At 40.1% G+C, this 15,898-nt stretch overlaps 4 protein-coding genes across 7 annotated transcripts; 1 reads left to right on the top strand and 3 right to left on the bottom strand.

Annotated features, from left to right (window-relative positions):
* Positions 1 to 1,419: 1,419 nt before the first annotated feature.
* On the bottom strand, positions 1,420 to 4,612 carry LOC141834968 (uncharacterized). Its single transcript, XM_074722373.1, has 3 exons — positions 4,372 to 4,612; positions 4,131 to 4,271; positions 1,420 to 1,715 (listed from the first exon to the last, which is right to left on the bottom strand). The coding sequence occupies exons 1-3, from the start codon at positions 4,561 to 4,563 to the stop codon at positions 1,572 to 1,574; spliced, it is 477 nt and encodes a 158-aa protein (XP_074578474.1). The 5' UTR covers positions 4,564 to 4,612; the 3' UTR covers positions 1,420 to 1,571.
* Positions 4,613 to 5,165: 553 nt separating this feature from the next.
* LOC141835273 (josephin-like protein) lies at positions 5,166 to 9,103 on the top strand. 4 transcript variants are annotated; one of them, XM_074722707.1, is made up of 3 exons: positions 5,166 to 5,226; positions 8,013 to 8,343; positions 8,440 to 9,103. In XM_074722707.1, exons 2-3 carry the CDS (start codon positions 8,263 to 8,265, stop codon positions 8,917 to 8,919), a joined length of 561 nt encoding a protein of 186 aa, XP_074578808.1. In that variant the 5' UTR covers positions 5,166 to 5,226; positions 8,013 to 8,262; the 3' UTR covers positions 8,920 to 9,103. The 4 variants fall into 4 exon arrangements, with proteins under 4 accessions (XP_074578808.1, XP_074578809.1, XP_074578805.1 ...); XM_074722708.1 differs by having other exon boundaries at positions 8,003 to 8,343; XM_074722704.1 differs by having other exon boundaries at positions 8,000 to 8,343.
* Positions 9,104 to 9,394: 291 nt separating this feature from the next.
* On the bottom strand, positions 9,395 to 12,386 carry LOC141835274 (protein yippee-like). The gene is made up of 5 exons (XM_074722709.1): positions 12,214 to 12,386; positions 10,702 to 10,745; positions 9,960 to 10,068; positions 9,833 to 9,888; positions 9,395 to 9,688 (listed from the first exon to the last, which is right to left on the bottom strand). Exons 1-5 carry the CDS (start codon positions 12,307 to 12,309, stop codon positions 9,604 to 9,606), a joined length of 390 nt encoding a protein of 129 aa, XP_074578810.1. The 5' UTR covers positions 12,310 to 12,386; the 3' UTR covers positions 9,395 to 9,603.
* Positions 12,387 to 12,537: 151 nt separating this feature from the next.
* LOC141835062 (nematode resistance protein-like HSPRO1) lies at positions 12,538 to 14,217 on the bottom strand. The gene has a single exon (XM_074722490.1). The coding sequence runs from the start codon at positions 14,099 to 14,101 to the stop codon at positions 12,713 to 12,715; it is 1,389 nt and encodes a 462-aa protein (XP_074578591.1). The 5' UTR covers positions 14,102 to 14,217; the 3' UTR covers positions 12,538 to 12,712.
* Between the last annotated feature and the right edge of the window lie 1,681 nt (positions 14,218 to 15,898).

Here is a 15,898-nt window from a genome sequence, read left to right as displayed (position 1 = left end):
AAATTTTTTCTTGTTTTTTTTGTCTATTGAATTCACATTATAATATTAAATCTATGAATTTGGTATAATAGACTTAGAAAAATATTGGAGTTGGATCTCTTTGGATTGGATTAGTTCATAGTAAGAGTGGATATGGTTCAGTTTACTAATTCTATAGTTAAAATTAAAAAAACACAAATCAAATACAGTACTGATTAAGCTACTATATAATGCATTGCTAAATTAGTAAAAAGTGTTTTACAATCCTATAGCACTTGAAATAAAAAAAATAGAAATAAACAATAAAAAATCCTAAGAATTCAATCAATTTGATATAAATGAGCAAAAAAAAAATAAAAAAATCTAATAGTCTAAAATTTAAAAAAATAAATTTTAACTAACATAAGATATAATTATTATCGGTATATTGTGAAAATAACTAATATGATTCTCATCCTGTGGAGTACAGCTGCAGCAGCGTGTGTCAGCGGACCTCTTCCTCCATCTTCGGCCTCTGTTTCATCGCCTGTGGATAATTCGGTATCTGGCACCGACACGAACACGTGAAACGCGCTAAATAATTACGCATGGAATTTGGTGTCTTCCCTCCCTCTGGCCAAATTAGCTGTTGCTTTGTCCTCACCATCGTCAGTGTACATGCTTCTGCTTCCTTACGGGTACCTTAGCCGCCAAGCCATTCCACCTAAATTATTGAGACGCCAAGGTGGAACTTTGCTGTGAGAAAAAGCATAATAACAGTACCCTTATTTTATAGATATGATAATACATTAACAATTGAAATATATAAAAATCAGTTTGCTCCCTTTCGTCATGCAGGGCGAGTGGGCGACTGCAACCTTGTCCTCTGCAACTACCCGCAGCTTCCAATTGAACACCCACAAAGTGGGCGAATGCAGACTCTCGCTCAGCGACACTCGGTGTGGACACGGTGTGGCGCTCCTTTGGTACTATGAAAGGCAAGTACACGACCGTGTTACGGCTGAAAAGTACCGCCCTACGGTGTGTGCAGCCATATTTCCACACCGGCATGGAGCGCACGGAGGCAGCGTCGTTGGCGGTCGCGGCCGCAGCGAGGAGCGTGGCGTGATGTTCGCTGGAAAATCACGAGTCAACTTGCTTTAATTGTTTTATATATTTCAACATCTTGAATATCGGCATCAAGTTTGCCAATTGTATCGCGAGGCGGCTCCACTGGGGAACGTGATCTCCAGGGATAAGTGCCAAAGAATCGAATAACACGGCTGACAGCAGAGAGGGCAAAGGACATCTTGATAATGGAAGAGGATAAGGCTCATGATATCACCAAGCAAATTATTTGTGGTAGAACTGTTGGGCTCCAAAGCATTATCACAAGGAGGGGAGGTATTACAATGGCTTAGATACCTGAGTCCGGAGTCCCTCGTAATCAAGATTTCTCTTTATTAAGGAATTGACCAAGCATTTCTTTACAAAGTCATTAGGAATGTACATTAATATCATGCTGAAAATCGAAGGGTTTAGGGGCAAAGTAAGATGACAAATTTGAGTGAGATTCTAGGAATCAAATTAAAATAGTCCTGAACGATGTCCAACTAGATTTTGCTTTGGAGTTTACCAAACAAGGAATGCCTACCCTCGGCAACAAGCTCCCCTGTTGCTTTGTTCTTCAGCAAGATGTGTGTTGCACAGTATCCACCTTTGTGACCCAATGTTTTGGATATAATCTCCAGTTCATCCTTGCGCAAGGGGGAAAAAAAATTATGAGAATTAAAATAATAGGAGACGGGATAATACCTGTTTCAACTCGAGAACCAGGCATCTGCCACACAAGTATGCACTATCTGACTGCGTATACGTAGTGTGGGCATTCACGGTCAACAATTAAATATTTATATCGATAAAAAATAACTAATATTAAAATATAGTAATTTAGCATATTAAATTTATACGGTTAATTATATGATGCAAAACAAATGAAAGCTGATAATCTACATTAATTAATAACGACGAATAAACGACATAAGTAGGAAAGTGTTTATCACTTAGAAAAGCTGTGTTTAAGCTAAGACTTGACCTGTAGCCTACCGAATATGTTAGTCTAAGGTTTCATGTCAGGCTCATTTAGTCTAACTCGGTTCAAGTTAACTATACAAAAGCTTATTTTTTCAACTACAAGTGAGGGCCAAATGTCAGATGCGGTCGCATATCAAATTAACTAAACAAGAGTTTCTTTTCATCTATAAAATGAGGAAGGAAAGATGCCAATGAGCTCGCACAAGATGACGAAACAGATGTGAATAAAGTGCTCACATGGAAGAAAGAAAATGAAAGAAAAGGATAGGGAAAGCAAAGAAATGAATGTTTGCATCAAATACAAGAAGGAAGAAAAGGATATTTTGGGAAATCTCAACGCTAGCTAAAAGAGGCACTCTTGATCCCCTTAAGGTTAGACTATGCAGGAGAAAGGCAGATTGCAATTGAGCTTGATTGAAGACATGGAGACATGACTTGGTTGCGTAAGAAGAAAGTAATTAAGGCTATTAATGTGGCACTAAACACACCGCCTAGTATCCTATTAGCCTTAATATCCTTAATAGTCACATCTTCCAAGAAAATTATCATATGCAAGCAAGCCGTTGCTCAGGAACAAAACCAACAATCACAAGTTCCAACTATTAGGGATAACCATATGAACTCATTCCAACAATGAGCTCTATGCAAGATTATATTGCTCACAATATCCAATCATTTAAACCTTTTTGATATATTAATAAAACTATTATAATTTCCTAACATTAGTTCTAATCCTAGTAATTACACAATCTGCATATCTATCATCATCACATGAAAATCAATTAGCATGAGATATTACTCTCTTCTCTAGAAAACCACAATCTACAAGCCAGAGGCCATAATACTATCACATTGACATGAAAACCATTGTTGCAGAAGGAAGACACCTTGTCATGTTTATCTATTAGTCACATCGATACAATCACAAAACAGCTTGCTGATAATAATGAGGATGATGGCGATAACATTGATACAAACAATAAACTATATGCAGCCCAAGAGATAGCTTGGTCAGGGAAACAACTACTCTTCTCTTAGCGGCACTTGATGTGTCCCACATTGGCTTCTTAATTTACTTCCAGTAAAAGATGATTGGGTTGTTAAAGTATTGATGTGCTATGCAACCAATTGTTTTTGTTGTCCAGGGAGATTGGTTGACTTAATGCATCTCATGTGTAACGACCAAAAGTATTGTGGATCTGATGGAACAATTGAATGTTTCTAAGATGTGAAGATTTTGTATGTTTAATAAAAATGGAGTAATTTGCATGACTGGGATAGATTGATGAGGTCAAATCTCACTCGGATAAGGAGACTATAATGGAGACCTTTATATAGGTTTGGCGTTGAAGGAGATTTAGAGCAAATTGTGTTAAATTCAGTGAAAGAGGGGGTGTGGTTTAACTCAACTGAAGTGGGATCAATTCAGAAAGATGGATGCAGTGCAATCAAAATGGGTTGAGTTCTGCATAGTGGGAATATTCAACTAAGGTGACTCTGAAAAGCTCTAGCCCTGAGACATATCGACTAGAGTTGTCGCCTTGGAATCACCTTGAATGGATTATCATCTTTCATCCTGTTACTAGGCATATCCCTTGCTACTTCACATGGAAACTCTTTTATAGGCCTCAAGGGACGATGTTTACCCTCTACAAGCACACCACGTGTTCTTGACACATGGCTCCTTGGCATTGAGTCTCGGACAATCTAACCTATGCTGACTGTTTCCAAATCGGCTTTCCACTTTTTGCCACGTGATTGTAGAACACCAACTAGTTAGATAACAGGAAATTATTTCCCATATCATATAGCATCGAGTTATGATTGAGCATATATGAATTGTGGTAGCAATCATAGTTAAGGTTGATATGAGCTATGTCTGAATTGCTTAGTGAAATGATTGAATTAGTTTATGCAATCAATTCAATTATCAAACTAAGCATGTGCTACTCCAAAATCGTAAATCTAATAAGCTGTCATGTGTGAAGGGTCAATCCAAGAAATTTTGCACCGACAGGCCAATTAAAAACACCTGAGTGAGGGAAATCGTGAAAAGAGAACAAAAAAAAAACACTCACATCGACCTTGGCAGCAGACATGTAGGAGATGGACATGTCGACGGAGACCTTCGCCGGGACACCTTGAGAAGTGATGGCGGCGGCTCCAACCTCATCCACCAAGTTCGCGATGGCCCCTGGCGCCAAATTCCCTTCTGCGTCCTGCAAATCATCGCCCAAATCAACTCAGTAAATCCGAGGGATCGAAAAAGAGAAAACATTTCCAGTCGCAGGATTCAGCATCGGCAGGAAATCGACTCACGGTGAGACGAGCGGGAACGCGGAAGGTGCAGGACAGGAAGCCAGGGCGGATGTGATCGACCCGGATCCCGCGCAGGGCAAAGCCCTCATAGAAGCTGGCATCGCGTCCGGCGCAGTGTGGACGGACGTCTAGCTGTGCCACTAGCTCTGCCGCCTCCTCCCCCACCGATAGAGACGCCCTAGCCTTCTCCATCGTTCCGCTCTCGCCGCTCTCCTCCTCTACGCCCTTGATTGGGCCTGTCCCCAATTGGAAAAATAATGGTGAAATTTTCATTCACCCGATTTATTCTTTTAAATCATTTAATAATATTAATAATGAGGTAAAATAGAGAGACTTCTTTTTAATTACCTTAAAACCGTTGGAGATATTTTTTAAAAAATAAGTAAATCTTAGGATGGACTCTTTTTTTAATATTAACTTTACATGCATAATAACAAAGGAAAATAATTTTTAAATCCTTTATATTTTTACAGAAAATATTATCTTACCATTTGAAATTTTATCATTTTTACACTGACGCAATTTTACTATTATCTTTCATTCATAAGTCTTATCGAAATATTTTTTAATTTTACTATTATCATTTTACCCTTAAACATTTACAAATATTTTCAGGGTAATTTTCTATAAAAGCAGAGGAATCTGCAACGTGGGAGCCCTAGTGCCCTCCCTCTTCCCCAAATTAACACCCTCGAAATTTCTTCACTTTTCCGGATCTCCTCCACCGCCTTACTGCTCGCATCCTCAACTTTACGGTGTTCTTCGTTATTGTAGCCGCCCTTCAACATTGATTGCATCACGCCACTCATCATCCTTACCATTGCCTTCGAGGATTCAGAAGAACTGATCTTTAAGGTAAACAACTGATCTAGTTTTGTTCTTATGGTCGCTAAATCTCCGATAGTTGACGCTCTTCGCCTAATTTTTTTTTTCAAGTTTTAACTTTTGCAATAAACGTATTGTCAATACGTCGATCCCTCTTCCCTCGGACTCTTCCCCATAGGTTATACTCTCCAGGGCTTGAAGGAGCCTTTTTCTCGAGGTCGTTATACAATCGAGCAATTATGTATTCACAAGGGGAAAGATGAGGCCTTTGACGCTGGCTAATCATAGTCAGAAGATCATTCTGAGATTCCTGACACACCAAATACGAGAACTCCTACATCTCTGTTGGTGGCATTTCCACTGAAGGAGAAGTGATATATATTAATCTTATGTGAGACAAGGCTACCTGGTAAATCAAAAGGGGTTCTTTCCTTCGCATGAAGATCAAACAAGTACAATCCCAGTTGTACGTGACATTTTGGCTAAGATTCTTGGTCGAATTGTTTGAGTTGATTTAGTAAACATAAGGAACTCAAAGAGGAAGACAAAGATGAGCAGTATTGCTAATATTCCCTCTCAAAATAGACCAGAAATGTTGGTCCATGTCTAGAAATAGAAAAGGTCCCAGGAATAAAAAAAACAAGGTATAATTAAAATTCTTGATGAAGATATTAAAGATGCAATAGTAGTGCAGTTGAGAACATTGACAGTGTGATGCTGTTGTTGGTTTGGTCCATGTTTCCGATCTTAAGTCATCCTGATTTGTGGTTCAAAGGAGTATAATTTTCTCCCTTAAATTTTTGGTAAAGATGGATTAAAAGCTGCAAAGATGGAGAATGGCTTAAGGGTTATAAAGAAAGGGAATAGTTTAGCAATTAAATATCAACTCTTAAGAAGAGAAATTTTAGAAACTATTTTGATTTTATAAAGTGGCAGTTCAAAAAGGTAGAAAAGAAATGAAAGAGCAATTGTTGTAATCAGTTTTAAAAATCCTAGACCTTTTATTCAAAGTGAAATCAATGAAAATATCATTAATAAGGCAATGCGTAGTTGAAGTCGAGAGGAGCTTAGTTGTTGTGTGGCCTTTAGGTTGAAAGTAAAACTATAATATTGTGGTGTGACTTCCTCGTACGCTAGTGTAGTTAGGTAATAGAAAATAAAAATTGACAGAATCTTCACCTACCACTTTGTATCTATATCGGATACCGATACTGGCGTTCAAAGCGAGCACTATCCTATTGATTGTGGGGAAAATTATTAGAAATGCAAATGGCAGGCACTTGAATCTATGCCTGTGTTGGATACTTGTACTCAAGCCCAAGAATATAGGAAACAATACGGTCTAGTAGTAACTAAGAAAGAGAATCCTTTTTTTCTATTTTAAAGTAATTAAGTGAAGCTCCACTAGAAGAATAGATGAGAAAAAATGTTTTGATGATATGAATATATTAAAGACATCTTATTGTTGGGTTGCAAGGGTGCAAACATAGTCCCACATCTAAAACACATGGGAAAGATCATGGGTTTAAAAGGATGGAAAGTATCTCCATTGGAATGAGATCTTTTGGGAAGAGCCTAAGAACAAAACCATAAGGGCTTAGGCCCAAAGTGGACAATATCATGCCATTGTGGAGATGTGGACATTCTTTAGACCCTACAATTGGTATCAGAGCGAGACCGTTCTTCACCGGACTAACCGCCGGATGAGCCATGATCCAGATCTAACCATGTGGGGACCCTCGGGGAAGACAAAGGAAGTAGGGGAGACTTGGACCATGAGGGACATGGCAGCCGGACCATGAGAAATGGTAGCGGAGCTTCCAGTGGTTCTTTGTTTGATGGGGGATTTGCAAGGGTGCAAATATAGTCCCACATCTAAAACACATTTAAAAGGATGGAAAGTATCTCCATTGGAATGAGGCCTTTTGGGGAGAGCCCAAGAACAAAACCATGAGGGCTTAGGCCCAAAGTGGACAATATCATGTCATTGTGGAGATGTGGACATTCTTTAGACCCGACACTTATGTCCTATGTATCTTATTGCTAGACTTGTTGAGTCGAATAGAGAGAATTAATAGGTGTTGTTGAAAAAAACAATATTATGGTTTCAACAACTATTTTAAGATAGAGAGAAGCCTTGGCAGGAAGGGAATGCTTGCGAGAAGGAAGTGTTAAGAAAAGTCTATTATAGACTCTATGGAAAGATAGATGAAGATAGATGGAAGTGAGAGAATAAGTAATCTCCTTGAAAGTCTGATCAACACTATAAAAATGAAATATGATGTAGGACTTTGTTGATGAAATTAGGCATCTAGCAATACGTTAAACTTGAAGTATGAGAGAGGAAGATTGATTTTGGTTAAACTTCATGGAGAACTGACTTCAAGATCATTTTCTTTTTAATTGCTGTGATTTTATCTCGTGTTACTACTGCCTAATTTGGTACCTGCCTTCTTTGCAAATTGCTGCTATGCTTTCTCTTTTTTTTTTAAAAAAAAAAGGATTTTTTTCTTCCTAGTTCCATTTTCTTTAGTATTGTCAAGAATCTATAGTTCTACACTTGATCTGTACTGTGGTTTTATTTGACTTAATCGGAAATTCTTGTTCTTTGTCTGTTCATTCCTTCTACCACCAAAAACTACATTACAATCGCTCTTGTGTGTCAATCTCTACACGAACCTGCCGACGTGCATATTATTCCTTTTAAACTGCATCTGAATCTTAGTAATGCTATTTCTGTTGTATATATGATAATTCTCACAAATGTCTTAGTCAATCATTAACTCTATCTATTTTGTAATAGGAGCATTTTGAAGGTCACAGCCAATCTCAAGGTTGCTCTAATCGGTTAAATTAGAATATCACTGAAGCCATGTGATAACAATCAAATTGAAGTTACATGCAATGAGCTGAGTCATCTACTATTATTACCATGTCAGATTGGTGTATCTTGACTTCGAGCTTTCATAGTGGTAAAACAGTTCGAGTATGCTAGAATAGGTGTAGTTTGGTTGCAAACTTGGATAGCATTCAAGCAGAAGCTTTTTTGAACAAAAACGACATTGTATGGAGGAGCAAAAGCCTATCTATCATGAAAAACAGAGACTGCAGTTTTGTCTGCTGCATGCTCTCAATAACCTAATGCAGGTATATTTTTAATGAGTTGACCAAGTTAAGAATTCTGTGCACTGAATATGTTGTATCTCTCTTGTTGTACTGATTAATCTCTTTTTATTGGTTTAGGAAAAGGATTCATTTCGTCGAGCTGAGTTGGATGCCATTGCTGAGAAACTTTTGGTTGAGGATCCATTCAAGGGACAATGGACTCCACTATCATTAATATTTAAGCCTCATCACAATGTGTTTACTGGAAATTATGACATCAACGTGCTAATTGCAGCACTAGAATCTCGAAGGAAAACAGTTGTTTGGCATGACCGTCGGAACGAAGCCAATTCTATTAACCTTGCTGAAGAATCTTTGATGGGATTGATGCTTAATGTACCTGTTAGGAGGTACGCAGGACTCTGGAATAGCAGGCATTGGGTCTCATTGCGAAGCATTAACCATGTATGGTACAACTTAGATAGTGATCTCTCTGAGCCAATGCCATTCGAGAATGAAGAAGAGATGATACAATTCTTGAATAATGTGATTTATCAGGGCGGAGAAATTCTAATTATCTTGCACGAGAAGCTTTCTGTATGTAGTGTGCATCGGTGATTGTGGTTGGGAAGTGAAACTATCAAGTCTCACGCAAAGTTGTACAGCAAATGCTCTGATGCGACCGAAGCGGAATTATGCCTGGGAAATGCGTAATCACATTTGTACATTATGCCTGTTTACAACATTTTCCCTTTGACAAGAAGTATTCCGAATGATTTTACAAATGAGAGCTAAATTACAACTTTTGAGTAGTAAAGAGATGACGATGCTTGTTCTTATAAAGTAAATAAGTTCCAGTTCAAATGCATGTTTTTTAGAAGCAATCTTCTGAAAGGTCCAATTTGCATCTATAAATACATTTGGATTGTGCTCGGAATAGTTTGTTACGAGTTAATTGGGTTTGCTTTGAATGTATATAGAATCATCCACAACGTCACAACGTTCTCATTTTGTATACTTGTTTGTTTGTCGTGAAAAAGTAGAAAAATGATGGATGTCAATAAAAAAAATATCAGTAAATCACCGTGGATATACATGTTACTAGCCTCTGAAATTATTTCAGTAAATCACAGTGCAGCATGACTATTTATGCTATTCGATACCAGACTCAGCTGTCAAGCTTAATTGTCACAGACAGCAATAATCACAACAATCCACTACTTTAGATTGAAGAAAGATAAATGGTGCGAAAAGAATCTGCATCTAGGACGCTTTGTGTTTTCCTTTGAGTCTATATGGTGATCATACATCATCTGGATCACTGTCCTCCATGTGAGCATCATGAGTTATCCAGTATCTACTTCCATCCGGACCAGTCAATTTAAACCTGCTCCATTGAAAGAGCACAACTTAATTGCATATTCCAGCAAGAAATATCACATAGCATGGATAAATGTTGTCATTTGTGTTCTTGGAGTTAGAAAGCGTTCTATCCAAATTAGTGAACTATGATTAATCATAGTAGAAGCACCTCTCAAGCACAATTTTCCCTTCCTTGTACTTCTGGGCCTTCTCATGAGCAACCTCCTGAAACGAAATTGTTCCATAACGCCAAGAAATAGAATGATTAATCTAGAAGACAATTTAATTATTCTTACATATTTCCACCCTACAATAGAGCCACAACCAATGCAGAAAACATCAGAGACAGTGTGTAACCCTGTCGTCATCATTCGCTCATCTTCAAGTCCAACAGATATATTCACACTGCAAAAGATGAAATTGATGAGCTTAAAATATAATTAATGGTTTCACTGCCCCTATGGAGTCTCCAGAAACTTGAAGCATCAGGTTCTAATATATGATAGTTAAATCCAAATGTTAATCAACGTTCTATGGCAGACAGTGATCGCCAATACCAGTCACTTTTTCAAACATAGGATGATTCCTATAGTAGTTGGAACTCAGTGGTTTATTTGCTGTTCTAAATAAACCACTGACACCTCTTCCATTAATGTTCTTTCCACAGACACCTCTTCCACAAATGTTCTCAAGATTACCAAGTTGGGCTATCAAGAAAATTGGCCAAACTAGAATAGCCTTTCTTTGGACTGGGAAGAAACTTCCTCAGGGCCTCAATGCAGAGTAGAATGGTCACAGATCATACTCCCCAAGAAAGCAGGAATTGGGTTCATCAACTTGAAAAGACACTAACAGTACATTGCATCAAAGGCATACAAACCATGGACAACCTCCTTCATGATGCTCAAGCATTCGCTGGAACTTTAACAAGGCTGTGGAATCTCACAAGATTTTCAGTGCCAGAGAGATCATTCAACCCTTCAACCACAGGAATATCAAAGAAAATTCCACAAATCCAAAGATAATCATGCCACTTACACCTTATCGAAGAGATATGCTTTTCCGTGCTTGCAATGGAATGCCTGTTGGAGAACAAGAAAAAAAAAGTTACAAGGAGAGAGATATCATGGCATGCTAGTTACTGGCATACTACTAATTAATTATTTAATTTAGCAAAGGTAAAAACCCAAATCCATCTAGCTCTGCATTATTCCCTCATTATTCAGAACATAAACCCAGAAGCAGAAAAAATGAATTTAAAGATGATGATACAAGAGATAACTTCCATGAACGTGGCATATCCTTTAGGCAGAGAGGCAGAATCAAGCATTAGTTAAATGTAGTAGCCATCGGATCAATTTTTCAGTGAACGTTTTGATTGTCATTATAAATGATAAAGATACCTCCCTTAGTTTTTGGTCCAAGAATCAGTTAGATGGATATCAGACAATAGAAAATACATAATTTGTGGTTCATGATGAATGAATACCATGTGACCAAATTCATGTAAATGTACACTAAAATTTTCATACCTTTTTAATAGCTTTATTTAGTGAGTTATCACCTAATTGAGATTGCATTACTATATAGTTATTATGAAACGGGGACATGATTTCAGAAATCAAAAGCAGTAAAAAAGGCAAAAGTAAGAAAGAGAATAATGGAGACCAAAAAAATGTACTAGCTAGTTCATTAAGTTAAGATGTGTAGTTCTAACGAAGAAAGGGGAAAAAAGAGCAAAAAAGATATCAAATAAAAAAATGATAGGTGAACAAATCAATAGTTAAAGTCATCAACTAACTCCACAAGTTAATCATCATAGGTGAAACACAGATTAACCAGTGCTTTCTGTCTCGTGTAAGGACATACCATTCCTTGTCAACCATACACGCCACATCCAGATTATCACTCTTCTTATTTTCATGTGTTTGTCAGAGTTCTGTACCAAGATATTCAACAAGATTGAATCTATGATACATAATCAGTTGATTAGCTAATATGATCTTGTAGACAGCAAGAAAACAAAAGTCAGTTTTAGCGACGATTATCACTCTTCCAGGCTTCCAGCAATCCTAGTAATAACGTATTTAATCATCAACTACTTTTCTGTGAATTAGTGGAGGGGGATGATTACATAACTGGAAAAGCACATAACGTCAAAAAGAAAAAAAAATCTAAAAGAGAATGGAGAGTATCATGACAGTTAAATAAACCGTACAAATATTTTATTTAACAGCGCTGAGAGCTATGCTGCCTAAATATTATCAGAATTAATTCCCTTTTGAAGAAAGAATACTCCAGGGGAAAATTCCTGTCTCCAATTGAAGGAGCGAAAAATAACTTCCCCTTTTGGATCGCAATTTTCTCATTCCTATCAATCGCGAAACTCGATTCATGAAATCATTCGTGACAGATACTGAAGCAAACTCGCGATCGGGAAAAAAAAACCCTAAGCGATACGAAGAAGAAAAAAAACAGAAGTGATCAAGAAAAATCGGGGGCGATCCTTGCAAACATTAGATGGGTGGTGGAAGTAGGTCTAGAACGCACCTTGGAGAGGATGTCGTCGGAGAGGGCGAGATGAGCCTGGCAGTGCTTGCAGCTGTAGATCTTGCCCTCCAGTCTCACTAGAAACAGCCGCCCCATCCCTCACTCTTCCCAAAATCGAAGGCAAAAACCTTCTTCCGGATCTAAATAACGTCGATCAACAAGCGGAACGGAAGCAAAGGAGATGACATAAAAGGAGGAGAAACGTTGTCGAATAAGGCAATTGTTTTATTTTATGAAAAAATATTCTAAAAATTACAGACTTTTTTAACGAAGATTAATTGTTTGTTTTACTAAATAAAGAAAATTATAATTTAAGTAACCAAATTAGAAACGAAATAGATTTATAAAATTAGAATGGATACCCTTCACCAGTACAAACAATTCATCATATATACTAAATAATGATATTACAATCCTTTTAAAGAAAAAAGGAAAAAAATGGTTTTTTTTATCTTTCTCATAATTCCTATTTCAGTTTGGATCTAAACCTCGTCGTCTTCTACCACTTTGCCTTGGCCGGAACGCCTCCGAGATCGCTCTGCCGCCAGTACTCCCCCAAGAAGGTTTTTGCTGCGTCCAAGCTTGGGTAGTAAGGTGGCTCCAGAAACATCTGCGTCAGCGGATCCAGTGATTCCGCAGGCACGTACGCCGTTCGGTTTCCGATCACCTCCAGGCTCCCCATCACCGCTGCCGCCACCTGCCTGTACGCGAAGAAGAATCGCTTCAGTGCTGCCTCCACCGCCTGCATCGCCTGCAGTAGCTCCACCTTCCCCGCCTTCTCCCCTTCCCCACGCCGCCGGCTGTGGAACAGGTCCATTGCGGCGTTCTGCACCCGCGGCCCACCGTTAGGATCTGCCTCCACGCCGAGGATTCGCGGTACGCTCTGCCGGAGCTCCTTGAACGCACCCGTCACGTGCATCAGCGCCTCCGACCGGAAGCAGACCGCCTCTTCGCCGCCAGAAGCGGCGTTGATTGCCAGTTGGCTCTTGAGTCGCAGGAAGTCGTCCGGATCCATCAGAAGATGGAGGTCTTCCACATCGGAGAGAAGCTTCCATATGCGCTCCATGAGCCAGCAATCGCCCGCCGCAGCCGCCCAGTCCTCTGCTTCGATCCTCTGTTCCACGCGGGCGAGGAGCTCGCGGGAGACGCTTAGCCAGGACTCGAGGATCTGATGGATCGTGCACAAGACCTGGTCCTCCTGGTCTGCCTTGGAGCACTGTTTGAGGGTATGGAGGTCGAAGGGCCGGACGACGACGTCGTACTCGAAGGTGGGCTTCCCAGCGAGGTTGGGCTCGCCGAGCCCCAAAGTGAAGGCGCACCCTTGCATGTGGCTCTCGATCTGGAACAGGATCTTGGCGGCAACATCCTCCGACTTCTCCCACGCCGCTAGCCGCGGCAGCAGGCTCGCCTCGCTCGTGCGTGCCACCACGCTCGCCGCCTCGCCGGGGACCTTCCACACCTCCTGCGAACTGTATCCCCGGGACAGCACCCCGGCGCACAAGCTGAGATCAGCGACGGGTGCGCTGGCACCACCCTCCTCCTCGCAGAGAGCGGCGATAAGCTCGATCTCCCGGGAAGCGAGTGACTCGAGCCGGCGTTTCCACTGGCGGTGGTTGGCGTACGGCCGGGGGTCGGAAAGGGAAAGGGAAACGAACCGGAAGGTGATCTCCAATCCTTGGAGCGCCGGCTTTAGAACCGATTCGTTGCGCCACTGGGGGAACTCCCTAGACCCGGCGAGCTTGGCGAGCTCAGGGAGTCGGAGATATCGTTCGTAGGCGGCTGTGGCGGACGCGTCGCGGCCCGATTGAGAAGAGGCGGAGGACATCGAGGGGAACGAATTCTTATCGGATGCCGCCGGAGATTTCGCAGATATCTTCGACGCCGCCATCAAATCAGATAGCTGCAGAGGGAGATTGCAGAATGAACACCACCTGCTCGACGAAATGTTGGTATAACAATAACATGTACTATACTTTCCTACTCTTTCTTTCACAGAATAAATCAATACGACGGGACATATATATATATCCCACACACCAAACACAGCTAAGCAAAGGATTAAGATTAATCAAACAATAAAAAAATAAAAGAAAAAAAAAAGCGGTGGGAACGATGAAGAAGCCACGAAATTGAACGCCACGAAAATACAAAAAAAAAATCAAATGGTAATATATATATAAATATTAAAAATTTATAGAGCTTATCCAAAATAGTTTATTAATTCCATTTATTCTTTAACGTACTCATGTCTTTATCTTTTCCGCTATTGGAGGTAACAGGTGGGGCCTCGATGAAACCAACAATCCAAGCAGGAAATCCATCGACACTTCAAATTCTACCAGATATCCAGACGACAACTCATTTTTTTTTGTCTAGGCTGTCTACTGGCTGTTCAAAAATCAAAACCATGTCCGTGTTTTTGACAGACCTCACCCAACCTCTCCTGCCTTTTTTAAAAGAAAAATAGATCTCCGAGATATATCTAAGTTGGTTACGAAGTAATAGATTTGTAGAAGAGGACAAAGACTCGAATTCTGACGAAGTTAGGTAATACCTTTCTGCATCGTGATCAATTGTAATTTCTTAATTTAGTTCTTCATAAATAATCATGAGATCTATTGTGTGGGACCGTTAAGAGACAGATTTCTTTTTTTTTAAAAAAAAAGGGAAAAAAATAATGTTTCTGATCTACCAGTGTTTGTTTATTTATTTGTTTTACAGCTAGACTTGGACGATCCAGCCAGGTCGACAGGCGTTAGGCGGCAAAACTTGACGTCGGCATTCCGTCGAGCAGATGACTCGCTTTTCCTCCATTAAAGAAAGACCCAGACGTTAGGCGGAAGGAAACTATCCATTGCGGATAAGAACAGGACGCAGTGTTCAGAAATTGACCGTCGCTTTGTTCCAGTTTCGAATTCTTAAAAAATCGAGAGATGTTGACCAAGTTTGCGCTGGTCAGAATTGATTTCCGCAGTTGGACCACCAACCGGGCGACGACGACGAAATGTCTCGCCAAACTCGGCACGTTTGGCGGGGCAAGGACGTGCGTCCAGGCTGACAGCGCGAGGGAGAGGTGGGCGGCATGAAGACTGGCGAGCACGAGGCGCGGGTGAGGGACGAGTAAAGGATGATGACGCGTCGCGTGGTTATTGCGACGCCAGGCGAGAGGCGGTGGCCGCCGCGCGGTGCGGGCTCTCATCAAACGCGTGCAGTGCGCGGCACATGGCCGACCTCGCTCGCCCAGCTGTATTGGTCGGGCACGATCTGAATACTTAGATTGATGTTACATAACATATATCCTTTCAATTTTAGTATTTTTTTTGAAAATAACATTTTGTCTTTTGAATACCTTTAACTTTAACGTGTCTTTTTTAACCAGTCAAGCTTAAGATTGATTAAAAGAAAAGCGTGATGGATTTGGTTTTGTTGAGAAGGTTTAGGAGAATAGTTGGGTTGAATTCCTCCAAGTCAATTTAATGGGAGTTTCTCTCACGTCAGTCAAAAGAATCTCATGGGCTCTTTCCACAGAAGGGAGGGAACCTTTTTCCTCCTATTTGTCGATGGGTGATTGATGCGTGGAATCAAGTATATTGAATTCATAGATACGCAACATCAGTTGAAATTTATTGGACAAAAATAAATTGGGCATCAGAAACATCGTATTAACCTAATTTTTTTTTTAAAA

This window comes from Curcuma longa, chromosome 9, assembly GCF_044706935.1.
Source record: "Curcuma longa cultivar G26 ecotype Majalengka, Jawa Barat chromosome 9, ITB_CL_G26_1.1, whole genome shotgun sequence".
In the NCBI taxonomy this organism is placed as follows: Eukaryota; Viridiplantae; Streptophyta; class Magnoliopsida; order Zingiberales; family Zingiberaceae; genus Curcuma; species Curcuma longa.
This window is presented reverse-complemented; position numbering and strand designations above follow the sequence as displayed.

Coding starts and splice junctions, on each gene's coding strand:
- LOC141835274 (XM_074722709.1), bottom strand. CDS start 12,309: ATGGGGCGGCTGTTTCTAGTGAGACTGGAGGGCAAGATCTACAGCTGC. Junction 10,069..10,701: donor GCATATCTCTTCGATAAGGT/GTAAGTGGCATG, acceptor CATCTTTTGCAG/TGTGAATATATCTGTTGGAC. Junction 9,889..9,959: donor CTATTGTAGGGTGGAAATAT/GTAAGAATAATT, acceptor ATTTCGTTTCAG/GAGGTTGCTCATGAGAAGGC.
- LOC141834968 (XM_074722373.1), bottom strand. CDS start 4,563: ATGGAGAAGGCTAGGGCGTCTCTATCGGTGGGGGAGGAGGCGGCAGAG. Junction 4,272..4,371: donor GCGTTCCCGCTCGTCTCACC/GTGAGTCGATTT, acceptor GATGATTTGCAG/GACGCAGAAGGGAATTTGGC. Junction 1,716..4,130: donor TGTCTGCTGCCAAGGTCGAT/GTGAGTGTTTTT, acceptor CCCTTGCGCAAG/GATGAACTGGAGATTATATC.
- LOC141835062 (XM_074722490.1), bottom strand. CDS start 14,101: ATGGCGGCGTCGAAGATATCTGCGAAATCTCCGGCGGCATCCGATAAG.
- LOC141835273 (XM_074722707.1), top strand. CDS start 8,263: ATGGAGGAGCAAAAGCCTATCTATCATGAAAAACAGAGACTGCAGTTT. Junction 8,344..8,439: donor CTCTCAATAACCTAATGCAG/GTATATTTTTAA, acceptor TTATTGGTTTAG/GAAAAGGATTCATTTCGTCG.